The 16,090-nt window shown below is 39.9% G+C and overlaps 1 protein-coding gene and 1 long non-coding RNA gene across 2 annotated transcripts; both read right to left on the bottom strand.

Moving 5' to 3' along the window:
- Positions 1-734: 734 nt before the first annotated feature.
- Positions 735-2,872, bottom strand: LOC117251059 (uncharacterized). Its single transcript, XR_004501184.2, has 3 exons — positions 2,733-2,872; positions 1,981-2,070; positions 735-1,563 (listed from the first exon to the last, which is right to left on the bottom strand). It is a non-coding gene; the product is annotated as an uncharacterized LOC117251059 (long non-coding RNA).
- A 2,468-nt stretch (positions 2,873-5,340) lies between these two features.
- On the bottom strand, positions 5,341-12,073 carry atp6ap2 (ATPase H+ transporting accessory protein 2). The gene is made up of 9 exons (XM_033614112.2): positions 11,946-12,073; positions 10,251-10,381; positions 10,012-10,140; positions 9,806-9,901; positions 9,567-9,704; positions 7,663-7,716; positions 7,426-7,575; positions 7,225-7,344; positions 5,341-6,154 (listed from the first exon to the last, which is right to left on the bottom strand). The coding sequence occupies exons 1-9, from the start codon at positions 12,019-12,021 to the stop codon at positions 5,960-5,962; spliced, it is 1,089 nt and encodes a 362-aa protein (XP_033470003.1). The 5' UTR covers positions 12,022-12,073; the 3' UTR covers positions 5,341-5,959.
- Between the last annotated feature and the right edge of the window lie 4,017 nt (positions 12,074-16,090).

Genomic DNA, 16,090 nt, shown 5'->3' with positions numbered 1-16,090 from the left:
AAGAAACTACATGTTAGATTTTTTACAGGAGACTCACTGGTCCCAGACAGTCATGAATTTTTTTTTAAAAAAGTTTGGTTTTAGGAAGTCATATTACAGTACATATAAACAAGGACATAAAAGGGTCGGGCTATAATATTATTTCCAAACTCAACTATATTTGTTTGTGAAAAGGAAATTAAGGATAAAGAGGATCAATATGTACTAGTGAAGGGAAAACTAGAAAATGAATCTGTTATGCTGATTAATGTCTATGCACCACCAGAAAGTGACTTCTTCAAATCCCTCTTTAATGTTAGAACAACAGAAACAGAAGATATTTTAATTTGTGGGGGGGGACTTTAACATTGTCGTGAATCTCAGTCTACATACATGTCAAAAACATGTTCAACATCAACCCATAAGAGTTTTACCTAAATGCATTCATAAAACAAATATGTGATTGTTTCTGTGCCACCACTCTAGAAGACCCAGAATTCAGAAGTGGTTTGTTGAATAGATTAAATTAACATTTTTAAAATACACTTAACTAAAAAATTGTTAAAGTAAACTCAGATTAATTTCCAATTTATATTCTCAAAGTGATTATTCCAATAGTTTGCAGCGTTATGTTGCATACTTGTGCTTTTCCTACTATAATTCAAAACATCTTCTATAAATACCAGGTTCATTTCTTGGCCATAACCAAGGCTCAATCCCCGTTACCTCATACACAAACATCACCCCTGCAGAGATTTTCTTTTTAAAATTATTTATTTATTGATACAGCAGCAGAAACATCAGGACTGCTCAGCCCCTGGAGAGAGGTTGGTGAGTCAGCCTTCACACACTGCAGTACATAAATACAAGCCTTTCTCACAGAGAACATGTCGACTAACCAAATAAATGTAATAACATAAATGTCTCCATCACTTTCACTACGCAATAGTAATAGTAATAGGGTTACTATCTCCAGAAGCAGAAATGGTGGAAGATGGAACAACCAACTTTGGAAACTGTTGCTAGGCTCTGAGAAAAACAGAGAGTGATTCAGCTTCCTTTGAGACGGCGGCACCAACATTTGCACCACTTGACCAGGTGGAGAAAAGTTGAGAAGTTGTCTGTTCATCATTAATGTTATTTGCAGCTGTTTTGTTCTCATGGTAAGTCAAAATTTCCTCTGTGAAAAAGGCATGCATGTGTGTCATTGGGAACTGGACGTTGGCTTGAGCACAGCATGGACACTGGAAAGCAGTGATGTAATCGTCTTTGTGTTGGAGTCCATTCTGACAAAATTGATGTTGATCATTGCACATACGGTTCTTAATATACATCAAATCATCCATAATAGTGTATTACTGTCCTGTAACTCAAAAACACAGAGACAACAAGTAATATTTTTCCGATGCGGCGATTGCAGTCCAAGTGTCCAGCTGTACCCTTAACGTCAGGAGCCGCATTTTTGCACAGCTGTCTCCGAGGACGCCCCCGAGCCGACTGCTCCAACGAGACCTCCATCAGGTTCTGGGCTCAGTGCGGCCGCTGAGGCGATTCCCCTCGACTCCTGTCCCGCTCTCATTTCAGCTGAGCAGAAAAAAGACACCCATGTGAGTCAGTGACATGCACATAATACTCCTCTAATACCCCTAATCTCATGGACATGCTTCATGACATAATGCTAAGACTAATTAAGAACCAAGATTTCTGAGCAGGGTGTTGTACAAACAGTGTTGAGTTTGGTGCATAAGGTCATAAAATTAGATTTAGATTGTTTGATAAAAAAAAGACATGGTTAACAATAGTTTCACCCTCTCAACAGTGAGCAGTTGACCATCCTCTAAAAGCTAAAATAGCTGCAAGGATTACACAGTTAAGGTAAACAACTATCTGTTTATTCTCACGAGTCTGTATACAAAGTTAAATCTGATCTACTAGTCTTTCAACTACGAGTTCTTCCTGTTTTTCTTGCAGGAGTTGTAGCAGGTGTCGTCACTGTCTTACCTCTAGCACTACATGGTGTTATGATGGGCTTTTCCAGTTGCTCTCCAGCGGTGATGGAAGCCCGGATCTTCCTGACCACATAGATGCTAGCTATAGGATAAGAGGCAAAAAATTAAAAGATGTAAACTGTACATGAGTAGAAAAACTGTAAGTATCATTGTGAAGATGTTTTGCATGTAAACACGGTGTCTTCAAATATCAAACACATAAAAACAAAGCTATTTGCACTCTAAATTGATAGATAAATAAGTGGGAAAACAGCAACAAAGCCTTAAAGTATCATTATGAAAAAGTCTTTTAAATAAACTGTCCTTACATACTGTATATTCAGACGTGGAAGATGATAATATATTTAAGTAAAAGTATCACTACCACATGTGGAAATACACAAGTCATGCATTTACTTAAAAGTACAAGAGTATTAGCACATTTACATTCAAATAAAAGCACCTTTTACACAGAATATTACATATTATTAACAATAATTACTGATGTATTGATATGTATCGCTTTATTGGTGCAGCTGGTAAAGGCAGGGCTCATGCTAACTACTTTATATATTGCTGAGCAGCTTAATCATAATAATAATACATCACAAATGATTGATTATAGTGTTTATAATCTACAGTTGCATCGGCTCACATGACTGCTTTCATTACACAGGAAACAAAGCTTCGTGATAGGAGGGCGTAGCCGCGGTAAACTACGGTTTTATTATATTAAATGTACAAAAAACAATAAACAAATCCTACCTTTTATTAACAGTCAGACCATTGTTGCTTCCTGTTTTGCTGTCTAGGAGATTTAGCCTTCTCTGTTCCGTGTAAAAGCTTCTTTCTCTTTCTACGACCTGCGATAATATTACCCGAGCTGTCACAAAAGCAAACAGCCAATTACATATCGCGGATAATACCGGGGGCGGGACTTAAAGCTCCAAGCTGCATTCCTATTGGCTGAGATGTTACACAAGCTAGCATAACGTAATACACATGACAGGTCCACAGGAAAGAGGATTGAGATATGTAACACTGTCATAAAACTTGACTGATTAGTTAAAAAACAGCCTTGACAACGATCAAGTATTAATAGGAGTTCAAATAATTCAGATAACTGCAGAGGACCACTACACTTACAACTCGCCCGCCACATTCATCACAATATTTAATTCAACATTCTCCATATATTGTAGAAAAGGACCCTAAATTATTTCAAAGAGTGATTGTTTCCCTTAAAAGATGTATGTCATCCTTTCCAGCGGTTATGGATAACTCATCAATCCAATTAATAAACTTTGGTTTACCAGTCTTTTTTTCCAAGAAAGTGAGATATCTGTTTTTGCAAGCAGCAGGCAGAGATTTAAGACAGCAATATCTTTCTTGGATGCAAGAAGTTTGTCAAGTTATAAACCAGGAATGAAAAACAAATTGTGGTATTTTATTTACGAGAAGGATCTGAATACTTTTTAAGATTTAGAAAGCAAAAAACTATAAAATACATGGAAATGCCTACTAATCTGAGTATGGTGTGTTAACTTTGAGACATCCTGAGTTAAGTGTTAGGAGTCCTCTTCTCGATTGTAGTCTACTTCCTTTTATTTTACTCATAGATAAATCCCATGATGTGTATTCCTTGTTTCTCACACTAACTTATTTCTTCTTTCTCTTACTTACAAATATCTTAATGTTAGAAACAATGTCTCCACGATGCAAATATTATCTTACTTGTCTGTTGTCTATTAGCAGAAATTATCAGAATATCACGGACAGGTAAAACAGATTGTACTGATATGTTTCATGTGAACTATGTCTTTGGGCTTGACACAAGATACAAACAAACAATTCTGGGTGACAACACAGTTGCTTTCCAGTTCTTACAACATATTTGGAAATTAATAAAGATATTGATGGAAAAAAAATACCACAATTTAAAAAATACTCCATTACAAGTAGGCTTAAAAGTCCTGCATAACAAAATCTTTTTTAATTAAAAGCACATACATTTTAATATACTAAAAGAGGTAAAAATACTAGCGCTCCAGAACAATGTCCCACTTGACTGATTATCATATCTCATATTTTTAGATACTGAAGCATTTTACTGTTGTAGCCAGTTGAGGTGGAGCTTTAACAGCTGCTACCCAACATACCAGGGATCATCACTGCATTCTTTATGATTTGGTGAATTGGACGTCATTGACCACTCGCAGACAACAGCACTGGTATATTTTTATCTAGACAGTTCAATACTGGGCAAACTTCCAGCCGACCTCTGCTCCCTTGTGTGTGTCAGCTCTGGTCGTTACCAGCTACGCTCCTCCAAGTGGTTGCTTTTTAATGTACCCAGGTTTTAACAGATCTGGGGAAAACTGCATTCTCCTACTCTGCACCTTGGACATGGAACAGTCTCCAAAAAGATCTACAATTAGAAATGAATGATGATGAATTTAAGGTCATCATAAAGAATGTGGTGACAGAGACATGTGCTTGTTTTTCTTGAGAGGCCACTGTGTTTGAATAGATGTTGTTTTATTGTGGATTTCTGTGTTATATGTTGTATTTGCTGTATTTTAATGTGTTTTGATTGGCCGTTACCTCGGCCACGTCTCTCTTGTAAAAGAGAATTGCAGTCTCAATGGGTTAAATTCCTGGTTAACTTTTTTTTAAAAATGTTTTTCAGTCCAAGGACCCCTTAACTGAAACAGAGACGGAGCAGGGTCCTTCTACTTCACATATAGTATAAAGCTGCATTGCATATTTAAGTGGGCAGATGGAGGTTGTCAGGCAAAGGGCCGTATCAGCCTCAGGCTGCAGTCTTGACCTTTACTTGCTTTTCAGGTAGTTGAGGGAGGAAACTACTTTTACAAAGATAAAATGATGCAAAGGCAAAGTATTCTGGATTTATGTAAATGTGTATTTTCAGAAATTTTCATTTTGGAAAGGAAAAAATAATACACAAAAAACAATAATTTGGCACCCCGCTGCAGTTACTCTGAGCCCCTGTTGAAAACCAACACTGTACAGAGTGATGCAGTTAAGTAGTTAAAGCATTCAGATTTCAAAGGCAAATGTCTTCTGGGTGAAACTGCTGAAAATTTAAAGACACCTGAAACATGGCATCCAGCTACACTCATAAATGTTAACAAGCCAAAAAGGTTGGGAAAAGGTTATTTTGAAACAGTACAAACAGTCTGGTGACCTGTCCAAAGTATACCCTGCCTCTCACCCAATGTCAGCTGGGATAGGCTCCAGCCCCGCTGCAACCCCTAACAGGATAAGCGGTTACAGAAATGAACAGTACAAATAGGAGTTTTCCAGAATTAAACACATGCTCCCAGTTAATGAAATGAAACACAGCCACAAGTTCCATGTAATAATTTAATATCAGGCATTTTAACGCGATTTACAGAGCTTCATTTATCCATGTCCAATCCAAACAACCAACATAATGATCAAGTATTCATGTCATCCAATATGCGTTTACCATCTGGAATAGAAGCAGGGTGAAACCTTCCTGGAATAAACACTGCGCAAATCTTCTTCACAATACAGCAGTTTGTCGTACAGTTGCATTTTGTATATTCAATATATACACATAGATTTCATTTAACTTAAAACAGGTTCACACAACAAGACAAGCACAACAACTTCACACAGGAACCATTCTTTCATATAATCACAATATTTTTTTTACAATAAAAAATACAGTTGCAATCACCAGGGGAACAAATGAGTTAGTGAGGAGTTAAGGTCGTAAGGAATGATGTGTGCAGAGGTTGATGAGAGGAAGTCTGAATTTGATCAAGCAGCTTCATGTGGGCAAATTGTAGAATAATGTTGATGTAAACATAAAGGTGACTCAGTATAACATCCTTCCTCCCATCAAGCTGTCACTGTATTTTTCACTGAACAAGACCTCACACAAAACACAAACATTCATAAGAGGGATCTCAGAGGACGGCTGGAGTGTCAGAGCTCAGGACTTAATCCATCCTGATCTTCTGGTTGGTCATCCTGTAGATGATGCTGTCATATCCCGGGTCCATGTTCCACAGGTTGTAAGAGATAGCGATGACGGCGAGGGCCAGAGCGATCATCAGCCACAGCACGATGTTGAACACCACAGCGTACTGGAAGTTGTACTTGTAGGCCAGGTTGTAAGGGCTGCCGGGGTTACTCTGCCAAAACATAAATTGCGAGATTTAAACCCGGAAAGGTGGACGCCTTAGTTTGAAAAACAGTCATGTAACCTTTTCATCTCTGCTGCTGTGCATGCATTGAGTAGCCAACAGGATGTGAGTGTGATAGAAGGAGGGCAACATCTAATAAGAGGCATTAACAGGACTATTAGGACTCGGACTCCCCCCCAAACCCTTTCACCCCTGTTCCCCCTTACTCATTTTTATTAGAGTGGCTGATCAAAGCATTCTTTGGTTCCAGACCTGAGTCATAAAAACCAAGAAGCATGGACTGGAACTGGGTTTATACTTCACGTAAGGGGTTAACCACAGTCCCACCATAAATTCCAGTGGCACTGATTCTTAGCTCAGTGCAACGCGACACTAGACACACATATTTTACATGATCAGACCATGCTGTACTTTAAAATACACTCCCCAGAGTTGTTGTGCAGTAGACCCCGTTTCACAGCAGACATTTTAACGTTAACGTTGGCTCAGCTCCTTCACGTGTCCCAGTAAGCCGTGACAGTGAGTCAGCGTGTACGATACCCAGACTGTGAAACACGCTCACCTTGATGAAATGCAGGCGTTTTTGATGTTAATATTTACACTGGTGCTTTTACTGCTACGACACGCCGAAATGTCTGCGGTGAAAAAGGTCTATGGCTGTTTTTATGTTCCTTCACTGTGATATAGAGCGGCGATTAGCGGAGCAGACAGTTTGCAGAGGAGATGCCTTGGCTGGATGTGTGATACTAAAACAGAGGAGATTACCAAGGCTGTACATGTGGTTTCATCGCAGCCCCTGATTGCAGTTAGATTTTTGAGATGCTGCATGTCAGCTATGGTGCAGATACAGCACCTACATGTAGCAGTAGTTTCCTGTTCTCAGCTCACACCTCCACATGCTGTCGTTACTCTGTGAACTACATTTCAGCATATGACACTTAAAGTACTGTCAATGCATCATATTAAGCTAATACAGCACACGTTCAGGTTTAAAATTTTGATTTCCAGTCAACATTAGCAGAAGGATAAAGGGAAAAACAACAGTTAACAAGACTTACAATTTGTTTGGATTCCAGGATCGAACGGGACTTCCTGGTCAAAGGAGCCTCGAAGGTCTTCACTGTGACGACCTCCACCACAGCGCTGTTGCCATAGAGACCGTACACATCCTCTCCAAACTGCAATGAAAAAGATACAGATGTTAAAATAAAAACTGAGAAGATTCTGTAAGTAAAGGTATATTAAGAGCTTCTCCTTACTTTCTGCAGAACAGAGGCAAGGATGGCGGTGGCGTCGCGGTACTGAGGAGAGTCTTGGCCGTAGAGCCTGCTGAGCTCCTCCAGGCCAGACAGCTCCAGGGAGTACAGGTCAGGAGAGTGGTCCTTTGCCAAGTGTCTGTGTCTCTGCAGCTACAAGAAGGGCAGAAGACATGTGAGCTAGCAGTGCAAGGACTGTCCTCTTTTTCAGCCTGATTTCAGCAAAGCCGGACAACTTACCAGAGCTGTAATGTCATGCAGGACTTGAACCTCAGACAGGAAGAGCAAATCAGCCTAGAAAGCAGAAACAGAGAGGTAAAATGTCAGGGTTTCAAGTTGACAAACACAATCTAATTTAGGTAAAACTGGTCACTTTATTTGCAGAACTCCCAGGAGTCCTAAGCACGATGATGCCATATTTACTTTTTGAAGTATACTAACTACGTAGGGTGGATGCTGCTTGCTAACTGCTCAAGAATATTTATTACTAGTGAAGTATCTCACTGCTGGAAAAATGGTCTTTTCATAAAACTAGGCTGTCTATAGACCCTTTTATTGTTAGTAAACCGCATGATGTTTTCTGGCGGGCGGGGCTTAGCTGGAGGCAAAACAATTCTCCACAGACATTAGCCAGCGCTAGCTAGCAAGTTCTGTTGGCTTGTTTTAGACAATGGAGGAAGATGATGCAAGTGGTGCATTCAGAAACACTCATTCCGAGTGTTAGAGCGTACTCTGGAACAAACTGGATCGTTCGGTTGCCCAGAAGACATTCTTGTCACTCTGTCTGGGGAGACGGAGCAGCAAAGCACTGAGTGGAGAGAATGTGTGATTAACTTCACTGTTCTTTAATTCATGTAGAAATAAAACGCTCCGTTTCTTTGGTCAACAGGGCTCTCATTTTAGTGTAGAGCATCAGACTGAATTTACGAACGCACCATGTCAGGTCACTCACTCTCCAGGACCGCGAGTGTTACTTGAATAAGTAAACACTGACCAACGGGACCAGACTGGCCAACCCATATGCTCTCACTCAGTGGATGGATGATGTCACAGGAAGCTTTGTAGTTGATTACTATGCCAATCTTACAAAGGAAGACGACAGGACGACACCGTTTGTTTTGCTATCGAAGCTAACGTTAGCTAATGCGCTAAAGAGTTAGCGTTATGGAGAAATCCAATATTCCTCTTAAAACCTCCCCAGTTTCTGATGAGGTGGACATGATAACCCTTAATACACATAACGTTATTCATCCCTACAACAGGAAATACTTTTTCTCTAACCTGATATGAAGTGTGCGCTGCACATGTGAGCATTTTTGATGATCGCCTCCGTCCAGTCCTTTGGTCTTATCACCTTTAACCATAGTTGTCTTTGTTTTTGTTGACGGGCAGTGGCAGCTAGTATGTGATCAAATTTAAGTTGAGCCATGACTCCTATTCTGGCTCCCAATAACATAACAAGACTCCTATGTAGCCTACAGCCCTGTGTCGGCGAGTCCTGTTTTGCCTCCAGCTAACAAACTGATGTCACTGTGACGTCAGTCCTAAAAGGGTCTATGCAGAAAAAGGATGTGAACTCTTTCGAAATTGGTGGAACATGACCAGAAAGAAAACAGGGGAAAAGGACTGTAGCATTTGCTTTTGCTCAAGATGTAGAAAGCACAGCTGTTCTCGCCTTGGCCCATAGTCCACCATTAACCGTTTTCGTCATGGGAAAAGGTCGCTTTCATCATAGTTTTTGTCAGCGAAATTAACACAGTCTGCTTCTAAACTCTTTGTGTCCTCTGTGGCACCATGGGAGACGGGAAATACAAATATGCAGAAGTACAGCCTGTAGTTGGAGCAGCAGTCCCAGGAGAGCCAGCTAAACTCTGCCAGATGACTCATTTTGCATCATTTGTGTCATCCAGCGGAGTTTCCCCAGGAAGGAGGAGGTTGAAAGTTGAGAGCTGGTTAAAGTTGGTTAAGAATCCCTTTAACATCCTATTTTGGAGGTAGAATGATGGTGATCAAACCAGCCATCATGTCATATAGGCTGTCACAAGTTTGTCTTTAAAATGTTCACGGTGGTTGTGTGGAAATAAGGCCAAATCTAAAAGCCAGCATGTCCTTGTGTGGGTACAATGTTGTTGTTTGAAACTGACCTCTGCATTCCTGCTGAGAGAGTTGAGCGGCAGAGAAGCCAACACAGAGCCATCCTGTGACAGACGGGCACGGATCTGCTGCAAGGTGACTGGTAGGTCCTCAAACACAGCATTGGCCTTGCCAAGCATATACAACCTCTGAGAGAAACAACAACACAATAAAACAACAAATAAGCCTCTTAAGAATGACATCACAGATTGTAGGTATACTCTGTTTAGTGTTAGTATATTTCCGTTACCTCCTCGCTGGGGGCCAGCTGCAGCACTACAGGGGTGTCCTCAGCAAACAGAGAGTGTACCGTCTCTGCAACACTGTCCAAGGTGAAGGGCACCGGCTGCAAAGAAGAAGACAAACTGACTAACTCTGCCACATCACACTTTACACGTCAGTAATATATCTGATGTACAAAGCATCATCATAATGCCACAACCCAGTCTGACTCACGTTCTCCAAGGGGTAAGAGGCCACACTCTGAGGCAGGGCCAGGCTATCGACTCCTCTCACCACCACCAGAACATTAGCCCGGGGACGCTGGAACAAGGGACCAGCCTGAAGGCCTGGCCAGGACAGATCCTGTATGAATGAACACAGATTGCAAAGGTTTAGACTGCTCAGGGGCAGCAGAAAGAAGCCGTCAACATAACACTGACATATCACCATCTAAGTTGATAATAACAACGCACCTCTTGAACAGAAAAGCCCATGGTTAAAGCCACCAGGTCGGGGATCTTCTCTCCGGAGACGGGCCAGTCTCCTTTCTGGAAGGACACAAACTCTGGAGACTGCAGCACTGTTAAACTGTCTCCATGGACAGCTGTTGGGAAAGAGAGAGAACTGTTAATCCTAGTGAAACGTGGAAAATTAAGAATAACAGCAAAAACACATTTTTGTTCAAAAACATTTTCTCAACCTAACAGACTTGCAAAAGAAACTGAGAGTTCATAATTTCTCAGTGTGAAATTTACAAATGATAGAGCCCTTGAAACTTCTCACAGAAGGAACAAAAAGTAGTGTAAAATACATTTCACGAACATTCCCACTCTCAATGCTTTACCATTGATGGATGTGAATACTACACTTTCACAGCACTTCACCTGTCCTTTACTCCTCTCTGTGAAGTGAATAACTATTGACTGCTTTATAGGAAATCATGAATGACTGAAAGATGAAGTCGATACAGGGTTGTATCTTTGTTCATATCTATAATTTTTAACAGGAATTTGGCCCCTTTATAAATTTAAAGCTACAGTCAGGCAGCCATAGATTTTTTTTAAACAGAAAAGTTTCTATTTGGGAAAAAAGTATCTTCAGTAACTATCAGCCTTCAGTAACTATTGACAAGACATCAATACAATAAATCAAAGTGACTACACAACAGACCTTTAATGTAAATCTTTTGGACTTTTATCTCTGTACATTGCACATACTCTTTATACTTAATATACCATGAATATTAGCACATTCCCTGGTCAATATTTGCACAACTATGCACAAAACTGTACAGCTCTTTCATTTTATTATAGCTATATTGTGCTGTAGTGTTTTTTTAATATGTATTTTACTGTTTTTTTACTTCTATTTATGCACCAAAACACAAACTTCTTGTATGTGAAAACCTACTTGGGAGTAAACGTGATTTTCATAATGCTCTTCCCCTCCTCAGCTGCTGTTTCTGTCAGTGTGGTGCAATTTTAACTCTCTCTGATATGTTAATTGTACATTACAGCAAGTACAAATTCATCTCCACATGCTGACTGGACTTGAGGGGTCAGAATAAATACTGCAGTCTACTAACACTGACATTACAGCTCAGTGGATGGAGGCATAAACCAACTCGTGACAACCTGACGATGACTGCTGAAGAGGAACTATGAGTTTACAGCCTGTCACATGACTCCACAGTCCGGTGTAAATTCGTAACCAGAAACAAGGAAGCACATAAATGTATATTTCCCTTTAATTTTACCACACCACGAACAAATCGTAGAAGTTTCTAATCAGAAAGTAACGTTAGACATTCACAACCTCACTGCTAGCGGCGACAGTTTACCAATATGTTAGGAGTTAGCATCAAGCTAACGTTACCACTGTGATGTTCAGTTCTTAGCTGCTTGTTGGAAGCCAAAGCCGATTTAATAATACAATACTACAAGTATAGCAATGTTATTCCTATTCACATGTTCCCATTTATTTCTGTGAGACTGTTATACCAAACATATGGTTTTACCGTTGAGCTAAACGGCGATGCTAACGGTGTTTAAGCTAGGTTGTCATTTATAAATACGGTGGGGTTACATGACGCTATAATATTATAAATATGTGTAAAATTAATCCTAAGAAATGTGAATCATAATTATCTATCGCTGCACATTTCTTACCGGTTGTGACAAGGCAGCAGAGGGCAAACACCGCGGAGAAAACAGCCTCCATCCTTCGGCAGTTTGTCAGCGACATCTTTCTCCTTGGTGCAGCAGAGATCAGCTGACCTGACGTCACGGCACCGCAAAGCACGATGGGAGAATATCTGTCACAGCTACACCAGCACAGGCACCTGAAGTAATAATAAATAACTACCTACATCCAAGGTGCTAACGCTTATGATTTTTCTCTGCAACTTAATATCCAAAAATTATATATAAATATATATTGTGTGCAATATTTTTCACCTCTTATTGCGTATATTAATTCAACATACAATGCATATAATTGTACATGTTTCTTATGCTCTAATTATATTGTTGTTTATTCTACTGACATTGCTGTTAAATTTTTACACTTACAGCCTCAGCACAGTGACTATATATATTTTATTTCAATATGTAATTTTTTTATAACTTATGTACTAGTGTTGAACACGGTAGCATAATGCACATGTTTATTTTTATTTTAATGCACATTTCATTTCTACTTTATTTTATTTGTTGCTCTATATTTACACACACATTTCCACATTTTTTTCCCTACTTCTTATAATGCTTTACATTGTAGCAACTGTACCGATTGTAACGATCAATAAATTATTTCTGATTCTGATTTCTCATGTCGTAATTATGAGATAAGGTGTTGTTGTTTTTCAATGCAGTGAATGCAGTGTGTTTCAGTAGTATTCAAGAGCATGAAGCAAACAATATTTGTTTTATTTTTCATAATTTTCTTATTTATCCAGGAAAGGATTGGAATTAAAGGTAACATTTGGTGTGTCACAGTTAAAACTGGCCCGACTCAGTTAAAAACTTTTTTTAGCAGGTTCCTCTTCAGCAGCATAAAAACAAATTACAATACAAAATAAAATCATAAGCAATCGACAGAGACAAGACGACAAAAAAATATGCAGCTACATAGACATTGTGTGAGCAATATGGCATATCAGTGGTTGCAGGCATGTCCTTCCATCTAACAGTGTTTATATGCATTAGGGATGCACGATATTGGATTTTTTGCTGATATCCGATATGCCAATATATAGAGGTGGGTGGTATTGTCGTAAACTAATATCACAATATTTCAGGGTGTTTTTGTGATAACGATATTCTTGACAATATGACAAATTAGTAAAAAAAAATATTTATATTATTAATTTAAGAAAATAGAATTGCAACAAAATAAGTGATATAGTTTTACATTTTACCTTCAAACATTCAGCAAAAACTAAACAAAAAATATCTCATTTCTTTAGTTTGTGAACAACAACAGTAACTCAGTGAGATTCAGATTCTGTATACAATATTAATAATTCACAAATTACACATTTAAACAACTCCCAAATACAAAAAATGTCCCCTGGGATCTATATATATATAAATCAACAGGTGATTTCCTTCTTTTAGTAAAATCCTAAATGATTGTTTTTTTCCACCTGGACCTTTATGCTCTGCCATTTCTCCTCTAATCATCACGCTGTAACCTGTGACAGGCTGTTATGATACCACACTATCACACATTCACATATATGGAGTATTTTGTTGAGCTGTGAGCATCAAGTCGGTGTACATTACCAGAGGTTTCTGAGAAAATCACTTGACTTGACCTGCTGCCAGAGGAGCTGCTGAATGAGTTCCCTCTGAGCAGTAATGCACTAGAGTCTTGAGAAGTCCGGGGCTGTTCATAAAACATTCAGGACGCCACAGTTTATTCCACACTACTGAAGCTGCTCCTCTTTTGGGAACCACCACTGAGTCACTCGTAATTTCGCTTTCAGCCATGCTTGTTGTTATAGGCCTACTAGTTTTATTGTGAATGAGATGATACGGCACACCCCTAACCTTGAGCACTGACTCAGTTGGTGCACTGAAATAGTCCAAACTGTTTGGTGTGACTTCAACAAAAAATATCCCCCATTGTCTTTCAGAAACAGTCGTCTAAATGACTGAAAATATTGTTTTGGTGGGTGTTTATGTGGACTGGAGCTGCACAGATGTATCAACACTTTTACAGACTTTAACACAATAGTCTTTAAATGTCATTCTTTTATGATAAACTTCTTTCTAGAGCAAGTTAACAATTCTAGAAACTCCATGAACCACGCACTAACAAACAAACAGCTGCACACAACACTTTTTAGGTCTACTTCCTGCCATTTACTGACACATAGGGGAAACATTTCACAGCAGAGTGGGTGATGACCATGCAGTGTAATCCTCACTGAAACTTACAGCCATTTCTTCTTCACCTACAAGATGTCCATTTACGAAACCATAATAGCTGGTGATGCTCTATAATTACATCCTGCTGCTCAGTAAAGAGGGATGTTAGTCAGAGAGGAGCTCTTAAGGATGAGTGTGGCCCTCCCGCACCCTCTGCCTCAGGATGTGACTCTCTGACTCCAGTGTTTGGGCTGAGAATCTCAGGTCTGCCAAGCTGTTTTTTTCCCAGCATCTCGATTAGCTCTTGTCGCTCCGTAACCTTCATCTGGATATGTGAGATGAGCCTCTCTGCCTGGAGACAGCAGCTGAAGCTCTGACTTCACTCTGCAAAGCTCTCTGAACTGTGCTGCTAAATAAAACGAGCGTTCTCAGTCGTGATTTCAACATGAAACGATATCTTGAGATCGTCTCAGAGCCTGATGATGATTTAATGATAGTCTGCTTTCTCTGGAGGATTCTCCAGTGGGTTATTTATGTCCCGAGGGGCTGGATTGCCCTAGTCTCTTTCTAAAGCTCCATTGTCAGCATGCGGATCAACTAACCCCTCCTCTGAAGTGTGGCCTGGCCCTTGGCAGCCTGCCAGGGATCTCTTTGCACCCACTCTGCAGAGATAGGGCAGTTGGGTATTTAGTTTGGAGTCTGTCTCCTCTTTGCTTCAGTTTAGTTAAAGCTCAGGCGGATCGTCGTGCTGACACACTCAGCTGCTCATCTAATGCGTTCTGCGGAGCCTCCCAGACTGATGGGGTTTATCTACAGCCTTAAACTGATTGGACACGTTCATGTGAGCAAAAGATCAAGCGCTGATCTTTACATTCAAAGCATATTCAGATCCACCCACCCCAACCTCATGTTCCTCTGTACTTTGTCTATGTGGTCACCCTCTTGTACAGTGGACGATAAGGGCAAAGACGCTACATCATTTCCATCTGTGCTATTTTCTCTTTTTACTAATGAATTTGTGATCAATGACAGGTATTTAAGATTGTTTAAATATGCTGACGACATGGCCTTAGTTGGTCTGTTCCAGCAAACAGACCCATCAAGTGAAGCTGCCTACCTGGCCCACACTAAGGCCCCTCAAACATGGTGTCGCATCAGCAAGTTAGAAATGAATGTGGCTAAGACGAAACAAGATCTGAAGATAGAGACAATTTGACTAGATGGTCAACGTGTGGAAACTGTGGAAAATTTTAAATACCTTGATATAGTTCTGGACTCCTACATGAGCCTCTCTGGAAATACTGAGTATATTTTCCAAGAGATGATCTCTGTGCCATTTCTGTAAAGAGTTCAAGGTCAAAGGCTTCTGTGGCTTGCCAACTATTTTACTTGCCATTGTCACAATCCTAGAAAGTTTATTCTTGGATGTACAGACTTTCGGTTTTAACAGGTTAAGGTAACCGAACCAGACAGGACCATAGTTTGGTACATTCTAAATTCTACCTACTAACACCATGGCCACTGAGTTTCCTAAGAAGATAAAGACAAGGAAGAAAGCAATGAGTACCTTAGCAGATACCTCCCACCCTCTCTTCAGCCTGTTTGAGCTCTTGAGCTCCACAAGACACAATAGAGTCCCTCTTCTAAACATGCTACTAATTCAAAAACACATACAAAAATAACTGGCAGAGGGTTCCAGAGCCTCGGGACCTCGATGGCAACCTCGATCTAAGACCAACTAGCAAGGGTAGACTTGAGGATCGCAGGTCACGAGGTGAGGCTTAATTGCTCAGATCCACTTTGTTTGAACCAATCTGACAGCTTCCAAGCAAGTTGCAGAAGAGAACCATGAAGAACTAACAATCTTGTTTTAACAAATAAATTCAAATTTTAAAAAGCATTTATAATTTTTGTGAATTGAATATTTCATTACTCTGTTT

This window comes from Epinephelus lanceolatus, chromosome 14 (assembly GCF_041903045.1).
Source record: "Epinephelus lanceolatus isolate andai-2023 chromosome 14, ASM4190304v1, whole genome shotgun sequence".
Taxonomy (NCBI): Eukaryota; Metazoa; Chordata; class Actinopteri; order Perciformes; family Serranidae; genus Epinephelus; species Epinephelus lanceolatus.
This window is presented reverse-complemented; position numbering and strand designations above follow the sequence as displayed.

Coding starts and splice junctions, on each gene's coding strand:
- atp6ap2 (XM_033614112.2), bottom strand. CDS start 12,021: ATGTCGCTGACAAACTGCCGAAGGATGGAGGCTGTTTTCTCCGCGGTG. Junction 9,705..9,805: donor AGCTGGCCCCCAGCGAGGAG/GTAACGGAAATA, acceptor TGTTTCTCTCAG/AGGTTGTATATGCTTGGCAA. Junction 7,345..7,425: donor TTGCCTCTGTTCTGCAGAAA/GTAAGGAGAAGC, acceptor TTTTCATTGCAG/TTTGGAGAGGATGTGTACGG.